This window comes from Pseudozyma hubeiensis (genome assembly GCF_000403515.1).
Source record: "Pseudozyma hubeiensis SY62 DNA, scaffold: PHS8, whole genome shotgun sequence".
Classification (NCBI taxonomy): domain Eukaryota; kingdom Fungi; phylum Basidiomycota; class Ustilaginomycetes; order Ustilaginales; family Ustilaginaceae; genus Pseudozyma; species Pseudozyma hubeiensis.
In genome coordinates, this window is record NW_012133790.1 from 70,493 (window position 1) to 88,263 (window position 17,771).

The following is a 17,771-nucleotide window of genomic DNA, read 5'->3' on the forward strand; positions in this document are numbered from 1 at the left end:
TGCTTCGGGGTCCAACTCTCAATGCCAAACATCTCGTGCAGCTCAGGCGCACTCTAATTTCGGCTGTGATTCAACGTCGCAGCTGAGCAAGAGCAAGCGAGCCCAAACTGGACCGTGCAAAGTGCATCCCTTCTAGGACACATCCTATCTGCTTGTTTATCACCATCACCCGCCTTCATTTCGATCTGTAAGGCTGAAGCAAGCTCAACAAGCTCAAGTCGAGAGCTTATTTGGTCGACGACTGGCACGCATCGCATCCGACCTCGAACGCAAACCGGAGAACAACTCTTCACCCAGCCGCATTTCACCTCGCACTCCCGCAACTAGGCCAAGGTTCTCGATATCACCATGTTTCTCTTCGACGCAATTGTCTTTCTCATAGCCATCACGCTATCCATCGGCATCTCGGTGCTCATCTCCCAGCCTTTCAACGGCGCCATCGTTCGCCTTCGTGCCAACTATCTACCCAAGGCGGTAAGCCTCGACAACGTGCTCGAAGATGGCGCCGGCTCGACGAGTGGACCACGTGCGCTTTCTTCATTCCTGCTCTCCGAACGCAGATCTAGCGCCAAGATCGGTCCGGTCGTCACTGGCGTCTTCTCGATGATGTTCCGAACCAAACATTTGGAAGGCTGGGCTGGCATCTATAAGGGTTCGATTCCCGTGGCTATTCAGATCTTCACTCTGAGCACGCTTACCTTCATCTTCTTCTCTGGAGCTTCCACAAGCGCGCCCGGAAGCGCGTACAAGGCCGGTCCAGCCGGTCCGGGCCAGTTCAGCTTCTTTGCAAATCTCTTCTATATGCTCTTCGTTTCGCTGGCTGCGCTTCCTCTCAACGTCATCACCTACCGTACCATCGTGCATCCTCGCATCCTTCCCCTCAACAATCCGAGGGAGAACCTGCGCGAGCTCTTGTCGTACACCGAATTCAGTCAGCCGTGGCGCCTCTACATGCTCCCGGGTCTGCTTGCTGCCAACGTACTCCACATCCTTTGGATCGGTCTTGCCACCCGCGTCGTCCGTCAGCTCACTGTGCCGTCTCTTGGAGGTCTTCCCGGCGCGAACCCTGCCGCACCAGGCGACGATACCTACTCGGGCCCCAACTCCAACATGCTCGAGATTAGCCCTGTCGGTCTGCCCATCTTTGTGCTGTGGAACGTCATCAGCGTTGTGGTCCTCGCTCCACTCGAGTGTGCTATGGTACGGCTCTCGACGCAACGACCAGAGAGGCAGAACCCGCTTCACAGGGCATACGCACGCGTACCGGCCAACGGCAGCGGCGCGGCTCCCTCGCCGTACTCGCATCAAGCGACCGCAGCTGCACAGGCACAGTCCGGCGGAAGCTACAGGGACGCGGATCCTTCCACTCGCAAATCGACCGACAGCGCCGTCGACAAGCCGCTGCCTTCGTCGCCAGGTGAGTTGCCGGGCAGGCCATCCTTCGCGATCGAAGACGAAGATGACGAAGACGGAGACGTCGGTACCGCCCAACCCAAGTCGAATGGAACCAGCGCCAGCAGCAAATCCGCTCGAGTCCTCGGTCAGACCACCGCTGAACCCGCCCAGCCTGCCCCCGCGTCAAATCCCTCGTTCAATTCGCAACCTACTTTCTCGGGGGGAGAACCTCCCGAGCCAGTCATCGCGCTGCGGCCCATCGAGGAGCAGACGGCCGAAGAAGCAGCCGCCGAGTTCGGCGCTCCCGTCGTGAGGAGGTACGAGGGGCTGGTTGACTGCTTGAACAAGATGGTCGATGAGGAGGGGATCGAGAGTCTGGGAAGGGGAGCGTGGGTTACGTTGATTGCGATGTTTGCTGGGTCGTTCAGTTGAGCACGCAGCTAGAAGGGGTCGTTAAGGGGTTCGGATCAGGAGCGGAGAGGTGGTTCGATCCGTGTGTCAGTATGTTTGTAGCTCGGTTCTTGATCTTGGAACAGAAACTTTGCTCATGGTCGATGAGAATAGATGTTTCGCGACGAACGCGATAAGTGTGTTGAGACTTGAGACTCTGCGAGATGCTCATTCCAAGTGGCTCTGTCGAGATCTCACGTTGACACCCTCGAGCACCTCACTTGGCACCTCCGCTCCGCACTCGCACGTATACACCGTGTCTCTCAAGTCGTCTAACATGCATTGAGTCGCAACTCAAACTTCGTATTCCTCACTTGATGAACGATCCCCTCACCTCTCCTTTCCCCGAAAACACCTCCAACTCATACTCCAACGCATGGCACAGCATTAGCAGCCGGTCCTTCGCCAGCGTCTGCAGAATCACGTTGCCCCTATCATCCCTGATCCTGCCATTGACACCTGCCAGTCTCTCGACGATATTCTGCAATGCAGCGATGCGAGTTTCATCCAATTGCGGATTCATCGACGAATACGGCTCGAGTGCGTGCCGAAGTGCTTTCGTCCATTTACCTGCAGCGGAATCGGCGTGAGGCTGCGATGGTGTCGGTGTCGTGGGTGTGAATGAACACATGTGGAGGGGTAGATCGCGCAGACAGAGGGAGACGAGTTGAGTCGCGGCCAGAATCGTCTCGAAACTTGTGCTGCTGCGAGCGTCGGCGGTGTCGACAGATCCGGGTCGTGGTGTGCTCGGAGAGCTTTCTTCGTCCGCAAGTCTTTCGACTGTAGCCGGCGCGATGCGGAAAGGAGAGTTGGGATCTCTCGCGTCGATCGCCTTCGCAAGCATCTCGAGATCAAGTGACAGCGACTCGAACTGGATCCGTCTTCTACTCTCGCTTTCCGCCTTTCCTAGTCCACCTTTCGAGTCGTCCTCACCATCATCGGCGCAAGGATCCGAAGACGGCACCACCTCGGCAACACCATCGGGCGGAGGCGAAGCTGCTTTGATCTCCGTCTGTGCTCGTGCAACGTCCTCGGTCAATGCGTACCACGCCAACCACCTCCCCACTGCGCTAATTTCCTCGCAGTCTCCCGGAAATGCTCCCACCACCCTTGCTCGTACCGCTATTGAGTCGTTTGAGAGTGCGCCGAACGTTCTCGTACACACCCCTGCTTGTAGCTTTCGCAAAGTGTCTTCCCCTTCTCCGGCTACAAGGGCAAAGATGCTGTTGAAGGCGCCCGCCACCGCATCCGACACGGCATGGTTCGTGGTGGCCGCACAAGCGATCGCCATGCTCGAGACGTATCCGGCAAACACGGAAAGATTGTCGGTCACAAAAGTAGGATCCGGGGAGGCGCTGGCGATCGTATTGAGCAAGCGGGCCAGGTTTATCAGAATGTCGTCGCGTTCGGTTTGCGTGAGGTACGCTTTGAACTCGAGAAACTCGGCACTAGGTGACGAGCTGCTAGCTCCGTCCTGTGTCTGCGATGGAACAGCCTTGCGTCGAGCTACGGTGAAGCAAGGAACATCGGTTCTGCTGGTATGATCAGGAAAACACTTTTCGAACACGGTGTCGTCCATTCCGATGCCGTTGAGAATGTGGGGCACACGTCGAACTATGTCGTTGAGCGCTCGTGGAATGGTCGAGTCGAGCTGTCGAGCGTAGAACGACTTTTCCGGTTGAAAGATTAGCGATTGGAAGAGCGTCGAGATGAGACGACTCTGCATGACATTGCGCTCGAGGACGAACGAAATGCCGAGCCAGACCAAGATACGTCTGATCTGACGCTTGTCGAGATACAGAGAAGGTAAAAGCATACCAGCGAGAAGGATGTGGCGAGCGAGGGTGCTCCAGTCGAATGCATCTGGAGCTGCTGCTACCGAGGCCTGTGTCGCTGTTGTCTTCTCCGCAACTTGGGTGGATGCCTTGCTCTCCTTGTCTCGAGCGACGCACGGCAAAGGACAAAAGGTATTCGTGACAGGAGCAAGCACCTTGCCTGATCTGTAGAAAGTGATGCGATCCTTGGAACCTGATACGTCACCAGCCCTGCTGCGGACGACGTCTGATTGAAGAATGTCGAGTGCGAGCTGCTTTTCGTCCTCATCCGCGCCGACTGCAGCGAGAGATGCTTCGACCTGCTGCTTTGTCTTGCTCGCATCGACATGGCGTTCCGCATCGTCATCTGAGTCACTGGCTTCGGACTGCGAGGACCATAGAAACGATGGAATCGTTGGCGACAGAGCTCTGACTGTCGTCTCTCGCTCTTTTCCGTTGTCGTTGAGCCCATTGCGATTCGTATTGAGATTCGTCCATTTCGTCTGTCTCGGATCCACACTCGAAGATCGGGATCTTTCGCCAGCAGCAGAACGCACGTCATCAGAATCCATGTCTGAAAACGCAATTCCCATGCGACCTAGTCTCTCCTGCTCCATGCTGAGTGCGATCGCTTCTGCCCTCGAGAAACCGTCTGCATCCGTGCCACGTTTCGCCCTACGCTGCTGTTCGCGCAGCAGCCCATCGATACCTTTCGTCTTGCTGGTTGGTACGGCAGCATATTTTGCGAGCGAGGTGGGAAGCTTGTTCGGATGGCGCTTGAGTCGGGAAGAGTCGTCGAGCGGGTCGATGCTATATGTAGCGGGTCGCTTGAGCGCGGCCTGTCGTTTTGAGCGTCCGAGTGTGAGGGCGCCGAGATCCTCCTCATCACTCTCGACATCGATGGCAACGAGATCCCTCGTGTCGATGCTGGAGCTGGCGACCGAGGTGGGTTGCGCTTTGTCTTGAAGCTGCTGCTGCGCTTTCAATCGCATCCTTTCTCGCAGCGAGAGGCCACTGCTACTGCCGACACCATCCTTTGCTGCTTCTGCACCGTTTCCCGATGCGGTCATCGGGAGGAGATGTTCATCGACCGAAGAGGCAGAGCCAGAGCGATCCATATGTCAGCTGGAAGTTCATGGGAAAAAGGCAAGAGCATGTGGAGTCGAGCTAGCGTAGCCAGCACGGATCTTTCTTCAGAATGTAAATACGCGGACTGGAAATGATTCTCTCTGCGGATTCGGGATGTTCTTCGCGCCGAAGGGGGGTCAGTCGGAAATTCCGCTGCAGGTTCGGAATCCGTCACACTTCGCCAACACTGAGAGCGGATGAAGTTCCGGCGCCTAGCTCCCCAGGAAGGCGTGGTGTGCCGTGTGATACTATAGTACAGTACTGTCCGAAGACGTCTTGGTCAGGGTCAGCGACGCCGATCATGCTGCCAGTCACCTACAGTCAAATTCTTCTTCGCTGGAGCTGTTCTTCTCGATTCGCTTCGCCCTGCAGTGGAGCACGAGGAAGTGCTGGCCGACTACAGGTCGGCAAACCCGACTGTCTTGCGGTTCACACGAAATTGCACGGTTGACGAAAAGCATCCCCTAAGGTCACTCACAAAGCCCATCGGAAACGCGACCGCGCACGTCGCCGAACTGCCAGAGAAGAGTCTCGAGACGCACGTCACAAAGGAAGTGGAAGGAGCGGCGTTGAATTTCACGAATGCCGCTGCGAGTTCTTCACAGGATCTCAGGGACGAGATCGGGCGTCACAGACGGTCTGTAACAAGTCGAGACGAAAGAGTGCTGGATGAAAGGGCAGTTAATTGTGTTTCTTTCTGCACTGGGCGTTGTCCCGGCTGAAAGACGACAATAGATAGGTTATTTACAGTTGGAGTGAGGGATCGCGAGTGCGACTAGGACGGGTGAGGTTGATGCGTGGTGTAAAAGAGGGTTGGCGGGAGAGGGCGGAGAGAAGGGGGGATTGTGATTTGCACGGTGGAGCGAGCGTGCGCTGTGTGTCGGTGGGGAAGACGGGCGGGTTTGGACTGTGCAAGCGTATCCACGCAGTGCGGAACGAGTGCTCGTGTGGAAAGCAGACCCCTTTTTCAACCGAACAGGTCACCCATAGCGGCCATCTCCGGACCGCCAGCTTCCCGCATTCCGATCTCAAAGTACGAGTAGATGATGGTAACGGCGAGCAAGATACCCGTGCCCGAACCAAACGCACCGATCAGATCGGCGCACACGGAGAGCGCACCGATCGTCGCACCACCGAAAGCGGCGGCCGTAGGGATGACGCGCTTGAGCTCCTTGTACATGGAAGCGTCGCGATGACCTGCCATGACCATCTGGTTGTCCTTGAGCTGCTTGGCGACCTCCCTCGGTCCCGAACCGGAGACCTCGATCCAGGTCTTGGAGAAGAGGGCGCAGGCGGTGAGCGTGAAGGCAATGTAGATAGCGGTGTGGATCGGATCGCCCACCACCTCCCTGAAGTTGTGAGGAGGCGACATGTAGTAGGCGATACCGCCGACGGCGTGCAGTTGCGCACTGTCTTCCAGAGGTTCCCACGTGCCGAGCAGCTTGACGAACAGGTTGGAAGGGAAGCGAGAGGCGAGCATCTGACTGATGATGAACACGTTGGAGGTAAGGGCGGACTCGAGCATGATGGGCATGTTGGAGGTGTAGAAGAGCTTGACGGGGTAGGTGCCGCGCTGACCACGGAAGCGGTTAGACTTGACGGGGATCTCGATGCGGAAGCCCTGAAGGTAGATGACGACGAGGAAGATGAGCAGCGTGGCGAGGAGGTTCATGACGTTGGGCAGACGGTCACGGTAGAGCGCCTCCTTGAGCGCGCGCGACTTGTCGTTCCACGTGAAGAGCAGGTGGAAGAGGGCGACGAGAGCACCCTCGAACTCGGGACCACGGCCAGTGTTGACAGTGGTGGGCGAGAAGGCCTTCCATACGATCGACTCGCAGATGTTGGTAGCGATGAAGAGCGAGATACCCGAGCCGAGACCGTAGCCTTTCTGAAGAAGCTCATCGAGAAGGATGACGATCAAGCCGGCGACGACGAGCTGGAGGATGAGAAGAAGACAGACACCAGCACCGAGATCCTTAGGCTGACCGTACAGGCCGGTGAGAACGTAGACGGTGGCCTGACCGAGCGAGATGATGAGGGCAAAGAGTTTCTGAGCACCGCCGAACAGCGCACGGTCCTCCTTGAGGCTGAAGTCGACCTCGACCAGGTTGGCACCGGCGAGGAGTTGCATGATCATTCCCGAGGTGACGATGGGCGAGATACCGAGTTCCATGAGCGTACCACGGTTCGAGGCGAGAATGACACGCATCCAGTAGAGAGGATCGGAGCTGTCGCTTGAGACGATGCCGTAGAGGGGAATCTGAGACGAGACGAGGAAGATGGCGAGCACGATGGCGGTCCACATGACTCGGCTTTCGAAGGGCACTGGTTTCGCAAAAACAGCAGATTACGAGTCGAGAGAGTCAGCAAAGATGTCGAAAGCTAATGCTGCTACCAACCAAGACATACCTTTTCGTTCCGGTGCCGATACCTCTGGCAGGACGGACATGAAAGGCCGCACGAGCGACAGGAACCGGACTGTTGCATAGCGAGGCGTATCAAAGGAGTAGAGACGAGGTGGTTGAGGAATTGATCAGCATTGTTGTGATGGTATCATTGCAAGAGATTGTTGGCCGTCGACGTCGATCACGGCGGTGGTATACTTACAGCCGCTCATATTTGCAAACTTGACGCGGCGATGCGAGAGAGTGTGCAGATGATGGGTTGTGAGGGTATGATGAGAGCAAGAGGAATAGCAGAGATCGGCGTAGATCAGCGCGGGGAAGCGGTGACGAGCTCGAGTTGCTTGGTGGTGGACAGGCCCGCTCAGGTCACACGCCAATTCAAGACTGTCTCGAAGACTTCTTCGAGCTTTGGCTGCCAAAGGCGATCTCGACTTGGCCGCTGTCGGTGAGCTGGAACAGAAAGCTTCCTTATTGGTCTTGTCTTCCAACGCGGGTTCGTGCGTCGCCTTTCCCGTTTCTTCTGCTTCCGGCGACGTGGAAGTGGCAGCCTTGATTTACACGGCAGCAACTCGCAGTGCTTTGAAATTAGGTCGTCAATCGTGCGAGAATCAGCGTAACCAATTTTTCGACTGACGATCATGTTAGGTCATCAGCCTTTGAATCCGGGTCACGGATTTTCGAGGGTTTTTGACGAAAAGTTCGAAGGTTTGCTTTCTGATCGCGAACCTGCCTTGCACACCTAGCTCATCATCGTCTCCATCACCTCGTCCACTGGTACAACTATACCCGTTTCAATTGCTTTCAGTCGGACGTCATTGTTGCAGCAGATACGAGTGTACACCCTGCACTGCCATTGTTACGCTTCCCAACCTCAGCAACTCCCACCAACCTTCCGGCTAGGACGAAAGGCAGCATCTCGCATTCAGTTCATCCCTCGCCGTCGGAACTATCCCTTCGCCAACACCCACACAGCACTCGCAATGATCATTCCAATTCGCTGCTTCTCATGCGGCAAGGTCATCGGCGACAAATGGAATGCCTACCTTGCCCTCCTTCTCGACGGTCGCACCGAGGGTGAAGCATTGACAGAGCTCGATCTCAAACGATACTGCTGCCGCAGGATGGTCTTGACGCACGTTGATCTCATCGAAAAGCTCCTCCACTACAACAGTAAGTTCAACAAGGCTTTGTTTCAAAGGCTTTTTTGTTGTGAGCATGTGTATTGACCCTAAACTCTTTTGACTTTGTGCTGTATTTCAACAGTCCACGAGCGCAGAGTTCAAGCATGAAGCATCACGTCTTTGCCGCCTCGCCTCGTTTCTCCTGTTTTCAATCCTTGTATTCTAGCATTCGTCCCGTTCTCTCAGCAATCTCGTCACTCGACTCCACACACTCTCACCATCCACGCCGTCTGCTCACATTGGATCCATTTGCACAGAGATTGAGTCGCCCGCAGTCCGTACAAGCAGCGCACACAAACAGCACAAGACATCAAGGAAAAAGACAAGGCAGCGTCGTCGAGCGCCAATGGGAACAAATGCGGTTTTGACATTGCAATCGCAGAGAATCACTGCAGGTATAAAGGCTGAACATCGCTCACAGCAAACGCCAGCGCGCAGTGCGGGCACTTGCGCTGTCGAGTCTGCACCCGCGAGTCGATGCACTCGGAGCAAAACGTGTGGTAGCACTTGGTCAAGATACGGTTGCGGTACCTTTCCTTGCATGAAGAGCACTGCAGCAGCGCGTTGAGGAAGTCTCTCTCGCTTCCACCCTCTCCCGCGTCTGTGTCGCGACGCCCTTTGTTCTTGGCTGCCGATGCAGCCGCTTTGGCCAGCTGCCGTTTCGAGCTTTCCAGATCCTTTTCGAGCCGCACGATGCGTTCTTCTGCTCGCTTCCGCTGATCCTTCTCCACGTTGGCCGTGTTGATCAGCTCCTTGGCCGAGTCACTGGCGGCCTCCTTGGTCCTCATCGACTCGGCAAGGCGCGACTGCGCCAGCTCGAGCTCCCGCTCCAGCGTCTCGATGCGACGGACGTGCACGTCGGTCGTCTTTTTGAAGGCTGTCACCTGCTTTTCGTGGACGCCCAACTGTGCAGTGAAGTTGCGTTCCGTCTCGGTGAAAGCTTCGATCGTCTTTTGCTGTCGCTCGTGCACCTGCTTGGCCATCCGCAAATCTGCGTCAACCGCATCCTTGGCGCGCATCGCCGAGAAGTACTTGTTGTCCGCTTTCGACTTTTCCGTCACCCACCGCAACGCCTTTTCCTCCATGCGGCTCACATCCGTCACCTTGACAGACGCTTGCCTTTCCAGATCGGCGTACGCTGCGCTGATCTTCTCCAACTCGTCGTCCACAGCCTTGCTGGACGCCTCGGCAGCCTGCAGCGACAGACGCAGACGCTGATTCTCTGCGTGCAGCTCGCTCTCGCCGAGAGCCTCGGCATCTGCCTCGGCCTTGATCTTGGTCTCGACACCGTCCTCCGTCTTGATCGTCGCGTCCTTACCGTTCGGTGCAGTGGTCTCGCTGGTGATGCCAAGACGCTGTTCAAGCTCGGCGACACGCGCTTGCGCCTGCTGAGCTTCGCGGCTCAGGATTGCGAATTGGTCTTCTTCCGCGTCGGCAGCCGACGCAGACACGCCGGTAGATTGACCGTGGAAGGCCGCGACCGTCATGCGCAGACGCCGCACCTGGCTGGAGAGCAATGTCAGGCGTTCCTCCTTGCTGTTGAGCAATGCCTTCATCTCTTCAATCTGCGTGAACTTGACCTGCTCCCGCGATCGACGCTCGGTGAGCTCAGCGTTGAGTTCGTCTCGCTGACTCCGCAAACGGGTGACGTCGGCTTCTTTGGCCTTGACGAGCTTCTCCAGATCTTCGGTGCGGCTGCTAGCTTCCGCCTCGACAGTCTGCTGGAACGAACCGCGCTCCTCTCGCATTGCGCTAGCCTCCCTCTCGAGAATCTGCATGGCCTCCCTGCTATTCTGCAGATCCTGCTGGGCATGCCGCAACGATGTCTGCAGCTCGCGATACAACGCCGAATTGAGCAAAACCTCCTCTGGCAATGTGGTCAACTTGGACTGCGTCTCATGCAGCTTGTACCTGAACGTCCGCACCTCTTCGTTGAGTGTCTGAATCTCGGCGTACCTCGAGTCGCTCTCCCTCCGTGTGAGTTCGACATCCTGGCGTGCGCTTTCGAGCTCCTCGAGAGCTTTCTGGAGCGCTTCGGAAGTTTCTGGTCCTGCTTCTGCGGCGGACGAAGGTGCAGCGTCTTTCTTGACATCCAAAGCAGCCGGCTGCTCGGCAGCAGGTGGGGGCTCGGAAGCTGTGACGGTGGTGCCAGCTGGAACGGTTGGTTTGCCCTCCGTGGCGCGGAGAAGGTTGCTCTGGTAGCGAACATACTCGTGCTCCACCTTGGAAAGCTTTTGAGTGGTTTGAGCAAGCGCATCTTGCGCTCGCTGCAGCTTGGACTGGGTGAGGAAGAGGTCCTGCTTATGACGAGATGCTTCATCAGCAAGATCGTGAAGCTTTTGCTGGAGCTCGACAACGTTGACATCGCCTTGCTTGGAGAGGGACTGGAGGACCGCGGACGATTGTTGCTGGAGCTGCTGTTCCATGGCCGATGGATCTGACCTGGAATCGGACGAGGAAGACGATGCAAAAGCATCCTGGTCCTGAAGGGCCAGCCGGGTCGCGAGATCGGTGAGGAGCAAGTTCCAGAATCGCTGAAGAACAGCAGCACGTTGTTCAGAGACGGCGAGATCATCTTGGTACGTCGCTGATCTGCGCTCTATGCGCTGCATATCCCTCCGCGCCTCGAGAAGCTTGCGATAGATAGCTTCCTTTCGAAAAGCTTCGAGACCAGCATACGCCGGATGGAGAGCTTCCTCGTCATCGTCGTCGTTGTTGGGCGTGGCAGCGGATCGAGGGGTTGCTTCATCGGAATGCAATCGCTTGCGCGGACCGTCTTCCGCTGCTCCTACCAGGGCTCGCTTGCGGTCATCGGCACCGGACATGGACTGGAGCATGATCGTAGATGCTTGCCGCTTCGGTGGCGCTGCGACTTGTAGCAGTCCAGAACAAGTCTATGTGAGACGAGAGAGGACCTCGTGTGTCTGACAAGGAGTGTGTCCAAATGGAAGACTCCAGGTGATGTTTTTGACGATACTCGGTGGTCGTGGCCCGGTCCACAAGGGTATACAAAGGGAAGACGAATGGAATCAAGTCCACTGAACGCGGGGTTCGTGGAGGCGTTCGAGGTCTCCTTCTGATCCACTCTCGCAAAAGCTCGAATGGTGGAAGTGGACGAGTGAAAGAAGCCTCGAGCAGGTCAGCGATTGCGAAACCAAATGGTATAGGAAGGGGAAGGAAAGAGAGCAAAGGCGGTAAAGGAAAGGCAGAAGCAGACTGCTTCGTGACCGATGATAGAAAGAGGGGGGCGACAGGAACAGAGAAGCAATGGTACCGATCGCAAGCGGTCACCTGAACAGCCAAATCGAATATGCAATCTACGTCCTGCCCTGAGAAGAGAAGATAGATAAGGAAAGGAGGAAGGAGAGATCGAGACGAGACTGGCGGAATAGGATGATGGTGATGTCGCAAGGACGAATTGCGAAGATGAAAATCTCAAAATCTCGAATTTGCTCTGGCCAGACGTGAGTAATTTTCGGTGCCGAGCGTGAATTCGCGATCTCACACCTGCATCGTTATTGAGGTGCGCTCCTCACTGAGCATTCCGAAGATGTGCACGCTCGACGTTGGTAGAAGTGCGGGTTGACAACCTTCCTGACTAGACTTGCGCGTCTCTGCCCTTTCTACAGCATCACTCGTTGTATCTTCGTGCGCCGTTGAGAAGCAGCCCGGTCGATATGCTATCTGCGGCGCCGTCCATAGGTACGCGGCAGTGCCTCCGCCTGCGACCACGCAGCTCGGTGGGGCCGACAAAGCGTTCAGCAGCCACGGCGCTTCCGACAAGCCCAGCACTGCTTCGTCATCGCGTCGGACTTTCCGCACCGGCCAAGCTCCTTCACACGACTGCTGCCGGAGCGCAAGCCGTGGAAGTCGTCGATCGATCGCACGTTATCACCTTGCCATCGACGCAGGCATCGGAAGAGCTCTCCGACATTGCTCATCGTGCACGAAGCATCGCCAATCCCGAAAGTCAGATTCTGGGACCAGAATGGAAAGACAGGGTCGAATTGCTTTTGAGCAAAGTACACAATGCGCAGGACAGCACTGCACGTGCGCGAGTCGGTAGCCGTGTCATCTTGGTGGGATCGTCGCTGAGCCAAACGAAGCAGCTCTTGACGTCTATGATCGACGAGCCTCTGCGGGAACTCGGCTCCTCTCCGATCAGTGACACGCAACCCATCTTGGATGCTTTGGATCAATGCGAAAAGTCTGCTCCGCTCAGCATCCGATATGCGCCCGGACCTGCGCAGCTTCTCAACGACCGCTCAGTCACGCTGGATCGTCATTGGCTCCAACATGCACATCTCGAGATTGCCGTTCTCATCGACCCTGTTCTCTCGGAAGCCACGTACGACCTCATCTACGACAGTGAGGCAGTCCTTTTCGTCACGGACGATTATGCGCTCAGTCGATCAGCACACAGATCTCGCGGTCTCGGTGAGCGCGGCGACGTAACCCACGAACTCCTCGCACGCTTCGCTGGCAAGCCCAACGCCCATCTCGTCGTCAATTCCATTCTTGGCTCGGATCCTACTCAGCTTGCAAATGCGCTCGAGGCAGCGACCGGCGCATCGGTGTCTGAGCTCGTCCTGCCCAACACCTTGTCTGTTCGCATCTCTGACGCCATCGCCGCCAACACATCGCTTCGACAGGCCCTCAACAAGCAACAGCAAGAGCCAGTCTCACCAGCCCCTACCAACGCACCCTCCACCGCATACTGGGACAACTTCAGCAGCCGCTATCAGCGTTCAAATGTGGCATCTGTCATCGCCATCATCCAAAACCTAGATTCTCTAAGCGAGTCTGAAGCTCTAGCTGCGCAGTCTGCAGCCTTTCTGCTCCAGCACTGCATCGACGAAGCGCTAGCCACTGCCAAGCACAACCTTGCTTGCTTGTACCAGCTACGCTCGCTCGCAAGTGAGGCAAAGGAAGGCGAGAACGCAACCATCAAGCAATCGATCGAACGAATCTGGCCACCAGCCACCGCATTCACGGGTCAGCTTTCGAGCGATGAGATCAAAGTGTGGCGCCCAGCTTCGCCCGGTTCCCTCAGTGCTGTCGACCATGCTATGCAGGAGACAGACAATTCGATCGAGTCGACATTCGATAACAAACTGCAGTGGTGGAAGCTCGTTTGGAAGGTGGATGACATACGCAAGGAGCTCGAGACGGCCTGTGCTGGCTTTGCCGCTTCCCTCGAATCCGATCTTGCTTACGAATCCGGTCGTTTGGCGACTTTGCAGGTGGAGCAAGTGCGAGCTGCCGATCAGCTCCTCGTTCGTTTCCGACAGCTGGCCGAGAACCTCAGCTCGAGCATCGCTTCCGTGCCTCTTGACGTGGCATTGATTTCCAACCAGGCTGAAGCCTACCGCGCGTCCGAGCTACGCACGATCGAGCCATCGACGCTCATGGAGCCGATCCATCGCCGACGTGCCCAGCTCCTAGAGGCTGGCGGTCCCATCGACGTGCTCGCATCCAAATCTCGGAAACTTGCAATTACTAGCTCCGCCGCCGTCGCCGTCACCGCCGCAGGCGTCGGATCAGCCAGCGTGCTCGGTTCTTCTCTTGGTCTGGTCGATGCATCCTCGGCATCGCTCGCCCTCGATCCGGCTACAGGTCTCGGTCTGGGTCTCCTTACCCTCACGCTGGTCGGATGGAGGATGCAGGGTCAGTACAACAAGTATCGTCGACGCTTTCGAGACGATTGGCAGCGCTTCAGTAAAGGTCTCGATCAGGATCTCAGGCACAACCTTGAGAAGGTGTTGCAACAACAGATCACGGGCTCCTCGAATCAGGTCGCTTCGAGCGTAGCCTCGCTCGTTCAGAAATGGAATTCACAGGTCCAGCAGCACGAAAGGCACGTTCGACAAATCGCTGCAAACACAGCCAGGCCACGCTTCGCAGCAGCATCAGCAGCAGACGCCGTGCAAGGTGCATCAGTCGACAAATCACTCGCACCATGAAAGCAATTGATAAGAAATGTTTTCGATTTCGGGAGCCTACTAAGACAGAAAAGAGAAATCTCGCCCGTCCAATGTGCACGATGTTTCCAATTGTGATGGCGCACAACAGATTGAGCAGAAAACCAAGAGTGTGAAAAAGGAGGAGGAGCGAGAGCAAAACGTAGCCAGATGAACAAACAGGGGAAGAGATGGTGTGGTGACCTTGTAAAGTTACAGTGGGACAGCGGCGTGCCAGCTCGCGGCTTGCCAGCTGCGTCTTGGCGACATGAGGCTGCCGTTTTGGGACGCCAGGTTGTGCACAGTGACACTTGTCACCGACCACGTCGGGACAGATGGTACGGTGTGACTGCGAATACGAAAGCGTTGCGAGGTGTGCTGCTTAGGCGGACTCTGCTGATGCCTCTGCTGCGGGTGCCTCGGTCTTGGTCTCGGTCGCAGGCGCTGATTCGCTCTTGGCTTCCGGTTCGGCGTGAGCTGCTGCCGAGTCACCGTTCTCCTTTTTCGGCTCGCTCGACCCTTCAGGGGCCACCTCCTTGGGCGCATCGCCGCCGGCCATGATGGCACCCCACTTGGCGCACAGCTTCTCCGCACGTGCCTTGAAGTGGAACTCGTCATCGCGTGGGATGTCGGAAAGCTGCATCACCCTCTTCATCACCTTACCGATCTTGGTGGTGCGCAGGTGATCCGCGGTCATGCCGTCGTATTCTTCGACCGTCTTGAAGGTCGCATCTGCTGATGGCATGTCTTCGGCACTGATGGTTCCGTCCCGACCGAGGAAGACCTTTTGCACCTTGTGTCGCCACTCCTTGACCTTCTTGGTCTCGGGATCCAACGACTCGTCCGATTTGTCTTCGCCATTTGCGGCAGCGCCAGCCTTGCTGGCGGGCTTTTCTGGTTTGGTCTTGGCAGCTTCTGACGCCTTAGACTTTTTGCGCTTGTCCGCACTCTCGCGGATCTTGCCCGTCTCGGGAGCACGCTTCCTCTTCTTGCTCGATGGCTCGTCATCCTCTTCGTCCTCTTCTTCGAGCTGATCCTGGTTCTCCTCCTCCTCTTCCGCGGCGTCTTGCAATGACTGCTCGTAGTTGCGTACGATGGAGTTCTGTTCGTCGTTCCAGGATTGGGGTTCGCGTGCGATTTCGTAGGCCTGTCGCAGGTCGCCCTTCTTACGATTTGGTCCAGCGAGGAAAGAGTCAATCTTGTCCTTGCTCAACAGCTCGAGGTCCTTGGAGAAGGCCCAGTGGTAGTCGGCGGCAGGGAAGAAGCGGATCGTGTAGAGATCACGGTGCTTGACGACGGGTCGTTCCTTCAAGACAGCCGAGGGCACGTTTTCGTCTGCCATGACAATGCCTGGCCATGCAGGGAAGCCGCGAACCTTGGCGAGCACGACATCGTTTACTTGGCTGCGAGGTGTGGGATCAAGGGGCGAGAGGTGTCAGCAGAGCGCTTTGCAAGCGAGTGCATGCTTTCGTCGTCGGGACTTACAATTTATGCGAGGTGCGGTTGAGCTGGGCCTCCTTGGACTTCTTCTCTGTGCTCGACATTGTGTGACGAACGGATCAGAGGGAGCAAATATGCGATTCCGGACGACCACGAATGTGTGCCTGTTGTTCTTGAGATGCGGTGGTAAGCAATGATCCGCCGCCTTGGACCGGGATAGTGATTCGACCGTAAGGGGTTCCGCGAAATGCTTGATACCGGATGACAGAGTCCGAGCCAAACACGGGTGTGCTTTTCGATGTTGGCGGTTGCGAGAAAGGACGGTGGAGTGTACGCGAAAAGTGCGGCGAGCGAATGCAATGGTTGCGGGATGAGAAAACGATGATGATGGCGGTGGAGCGAGATGAAGTCCGAGTCAGGCTGCGTTGCTCTGGAATAATCGCGATGCGGTCACAAAATGCGGTTGCGGGCGGGTCTAGCAAGGCCTTGGAACCTTTTTTCGAGAAGAGAGCAGAGAGCATGCGGGGGGCAGCCGGTCTTCCTGGCGCGCCTAGTGCAGGAAAGTCGCGAGGGGCCGTGCTCCATTCTGTATGCAGCCCCCGATTTGCATTCAGGTCAGGCGGGCGAATCGCGCCAACTGCAGGAAGGCAAGTGAGAGAGAGAGTGTGTGTGTGGGTGTGCCTTTCCAGCAGCTTGCTCTGTGTGTCGGCGCGTCGCGACTATGAGCTGCTTTGAACCTTTATCCTAAATTTGTTCGTGATCGACTCGCTCTCGTGCGATTGAAGCGGCTGAGTCTGCCCAGATCGCGCAGTCGGCGCGGCTCATCGCACCATTCCTATATAAACGCCTCTTCCCTGTTACCTACCATCTTCGAGACTCTCCCGGCCCCTCCTTCTCCGGGTTCGTCCAGCTTTCGATCATATAATTCGTTTGCGTCCTTGCGCTTGCGACCGACAGAAGATCCTGGACGCTCTGCTGGGCTGAGTGGAAGAAAAGTGGAGGTCTGATCATTCGGCTGATTCCGACCGCACAGCCGGCATAGCTTTGTGCGGGTCGACATTCGTTCTACGTCTTTGACTTTTCCGAAGCGACTGTCTCGAGCCCTTGTCCTTGGTTCAACGCGAATCTTTGAGGCCAGCTTGCTACGTTTGACGAGCTTTCGATAGCGCTCGAAGCAGCTGCTGCGTACAGGTGCAGTCATGAGCAACAAAGTGGTGGTAAGTGTCCTCGCGCTTCCTATGGCTACCGAGCATCCGGGCTTTGTTCGCTTCAAAAGATGCTTACCCACACTTGTCTCCACTTCTCGTGTGTTCTGAGAACTACAGTCACAGGTGTACAGGGGCATCATTGACGATGTCATCAACAATGTGCGTCAGGACTTTGAGGAGATGGGTATCGAAAAGGAGGTGCTAGAGGAGCTGCAGCGCTCGTGGGAAGCCAAAATCGTCGCGACCCAGGTAGCCGAGTTCGAAGGAGCCCCTGCCTTGCCACCTGCCAAGTCTCGATCGAGCAAGAAGCCGGAGCCCAAGTCTGAGGTCAAATCCGAAAACAACGGTACCAACGGTCAAAGCTCGAGCAGCAACGGCGCTGCCGATCAGCACCGTAACAAGGTGTCGCGTGGCGATGGATCCACGGACGTCGCAGGTGGAGCAGATGGCCGAGTCAACGATGGGGCTCCTGGATCTGCTGCCAAGGCGGAAGATGACGATGCAGCTGCTGGTCAGAAGCGCAAGCGTATCAGCGACGACGACGAGATCGGAAGCGATCTGGACGATTCGGACGACGAAGATCTCGATGGCGGCGCAGACGGTGACAACGATGACATGGTGCTGTGCCTCTACGACAAGGTTCAGCGCGTCAAGAACAAGTGGAAGTGCGTGCTCAAGGACGGTGTCGCTTCGATCGATGGTCGTGACTATCTTTTCGCCAAATGCAATGGCGAGTTCGAGTGGTAGACTCGCGGCACAGTTCCTTTGTCGCTCCTCACTTCCGACCTTT

The 17,771-nt window shown here is 56.6% G+C and overlaps 8 protein-coding genes across 8 annotated transcripts; 4 read left to right on the forward strand and 4 right to left on the reverse strand.

Annotated features, from left to right (window-relative positions):
* Positions 1 to 348: 348 nt before the first annotated feature.
* PHSY_000520 (hypothetical protein) lies at positions 349 to 1,827 on the forward strand (the record flags this gene model as incomplete). Its single annotated transcript, XM_012331157.1, has 1 exon — positions 349 to 1,827. One exon carries the CDS (start codon positions 349 to 351, stop codon positions 1,825 to 1,827), a length of 1,479 nt encoding a protein of 492 aa, XP_012186547.1.
* Positions 1,828 to 2,155: 328 nt separating this feature from the next.
* PHSY_000521 (Mg-transporting ATPase) lies at positions 2,156 to 4,729 on the reverse strand (the record flags this gene model as incomplete). The annotated part of the gene is made up of 1 exon (XM_012331158.1): positions 2,156 to 4,729. One exon carries the CDS (start codon positions 4,727 to 4,729, stop codon positions 2,156 to 2,158), a length of 2,574 nt encoding a protein of 857 aa, XP_012186548.1.
* Positions 4,730 to 5,754: 1,025 nt separating this feature from the next.
* Positions 5,755 to 7,236, reverse strand: PHSY_000522 (protein transporter SEC61 alpha subunit; the record flags this gene model as incomplete). The annotated part of the gene is made up of 2 exons (XM_012331159.1): positions 5,755 to 7,112; positions 7,197 to 7,236. The coding sequence occupies 2 exons, from the start codon at positions 7,234 to 7,236 to the stop codon at positions 5,755 to 5,757; spliced, it is 1,398 nt and encodes a 465-aa protein (XP_012186549.1).
* Positions 7,237 to 7,425: 189 nt separating this feature from the next.
* PHSY_000523 (hypothetical protein) lies at positions 7,426 to 8,481 on the forward strand (the record flags this gene model as incomplete). Its single annotated transcript, XM_012331160.1, has 3 exons — positions 7,426 to 7,637; positions 7,998 to 8,362; positions 8,456 to 8,481. 3 exons carry the CDS (start codon positions 7,426 to 7,428, stop codon positions 8,479 to 8,481), a joined length of 603 nt encoding a protein of 200 aa, XP_012186550.1.
* Positions 8,482 to 8,759: 278 nt separating this feature from the next.
* On the reverse strand, positions 8,760 to 11,210 carry PHSY_000524 (E3 ubiquitin-protein ligase bre1; the record flags this gene model as incomplete). Its single annotated transcript, XM_012331161.1, has 1 exon — positions 8,760 to 11,210. One exon carries the CDS (start codon positions 11,208 to 11,210, stop codon positions 8,760 to 8,762), a length of 2,451 nt encoding a protein of 816 aa, XP_012186551.1.
* Positions 11,211 to 12,050: 840 nt separating this feature from the next.
* PHSY_000525 (hypothetical protein) lies at positions 12,051 to 14,336 on the forward strand (the record flags this gene model as incomplete). The annotated part of the gene is made up of 1 exon (XM_012331162.1): positions 12,051 to 14,336. The coding sequence occupies one exon, from the start codon at positions 12,051 to 12,053 to the stop codon at positions 14,334 to 14,336; it is 2,286 nt and encodes a 761-aa protein (XP_012186552.1).
* A 379-nt stretch (positions 14,337 to 14,715) lies between these two features.
* PHSY_000526 (hypothetical protein) lies at positions 14,716 to 16,974 on the reverse strand (the record flags this gene model as incomplete). The annotated part of the gene is made up of 3 exons (XM_012331163.1): positions 14,716 to 15,736; positions 15,819 to 15,864; positions 16,635 to 16,974. The coding sequence occupies 3 exons, from the start codon at positions 16,972 to 16,974 to the stop codon at positions 14,716 to 14,718; spliced, it is 1,407 nt and encodes a 468-aa protein (XP_012186553.1).
* Positions 16,975 to 17,161: 187 nt separating this feature from the next.
* On the forward strand, positions 17,162 to 17,728 carry PHSY_000527 (predicted transcription factor; the record flags this gene model as incomplete). The annotated part of the gene is made up of 1 exon (XM_012331164.1): positions 17,162 to 17,728. The coding sequence occupies one exon, from the start codon at positions 17,162 to 17,164 to the stop codon at positions 17,726 to 17,728; it is 567 nt and encodes a 188-aa protein (XP_012186554.1).
* Positions 17,729 to 17,771: the final 43 nt, after the last annotated feature.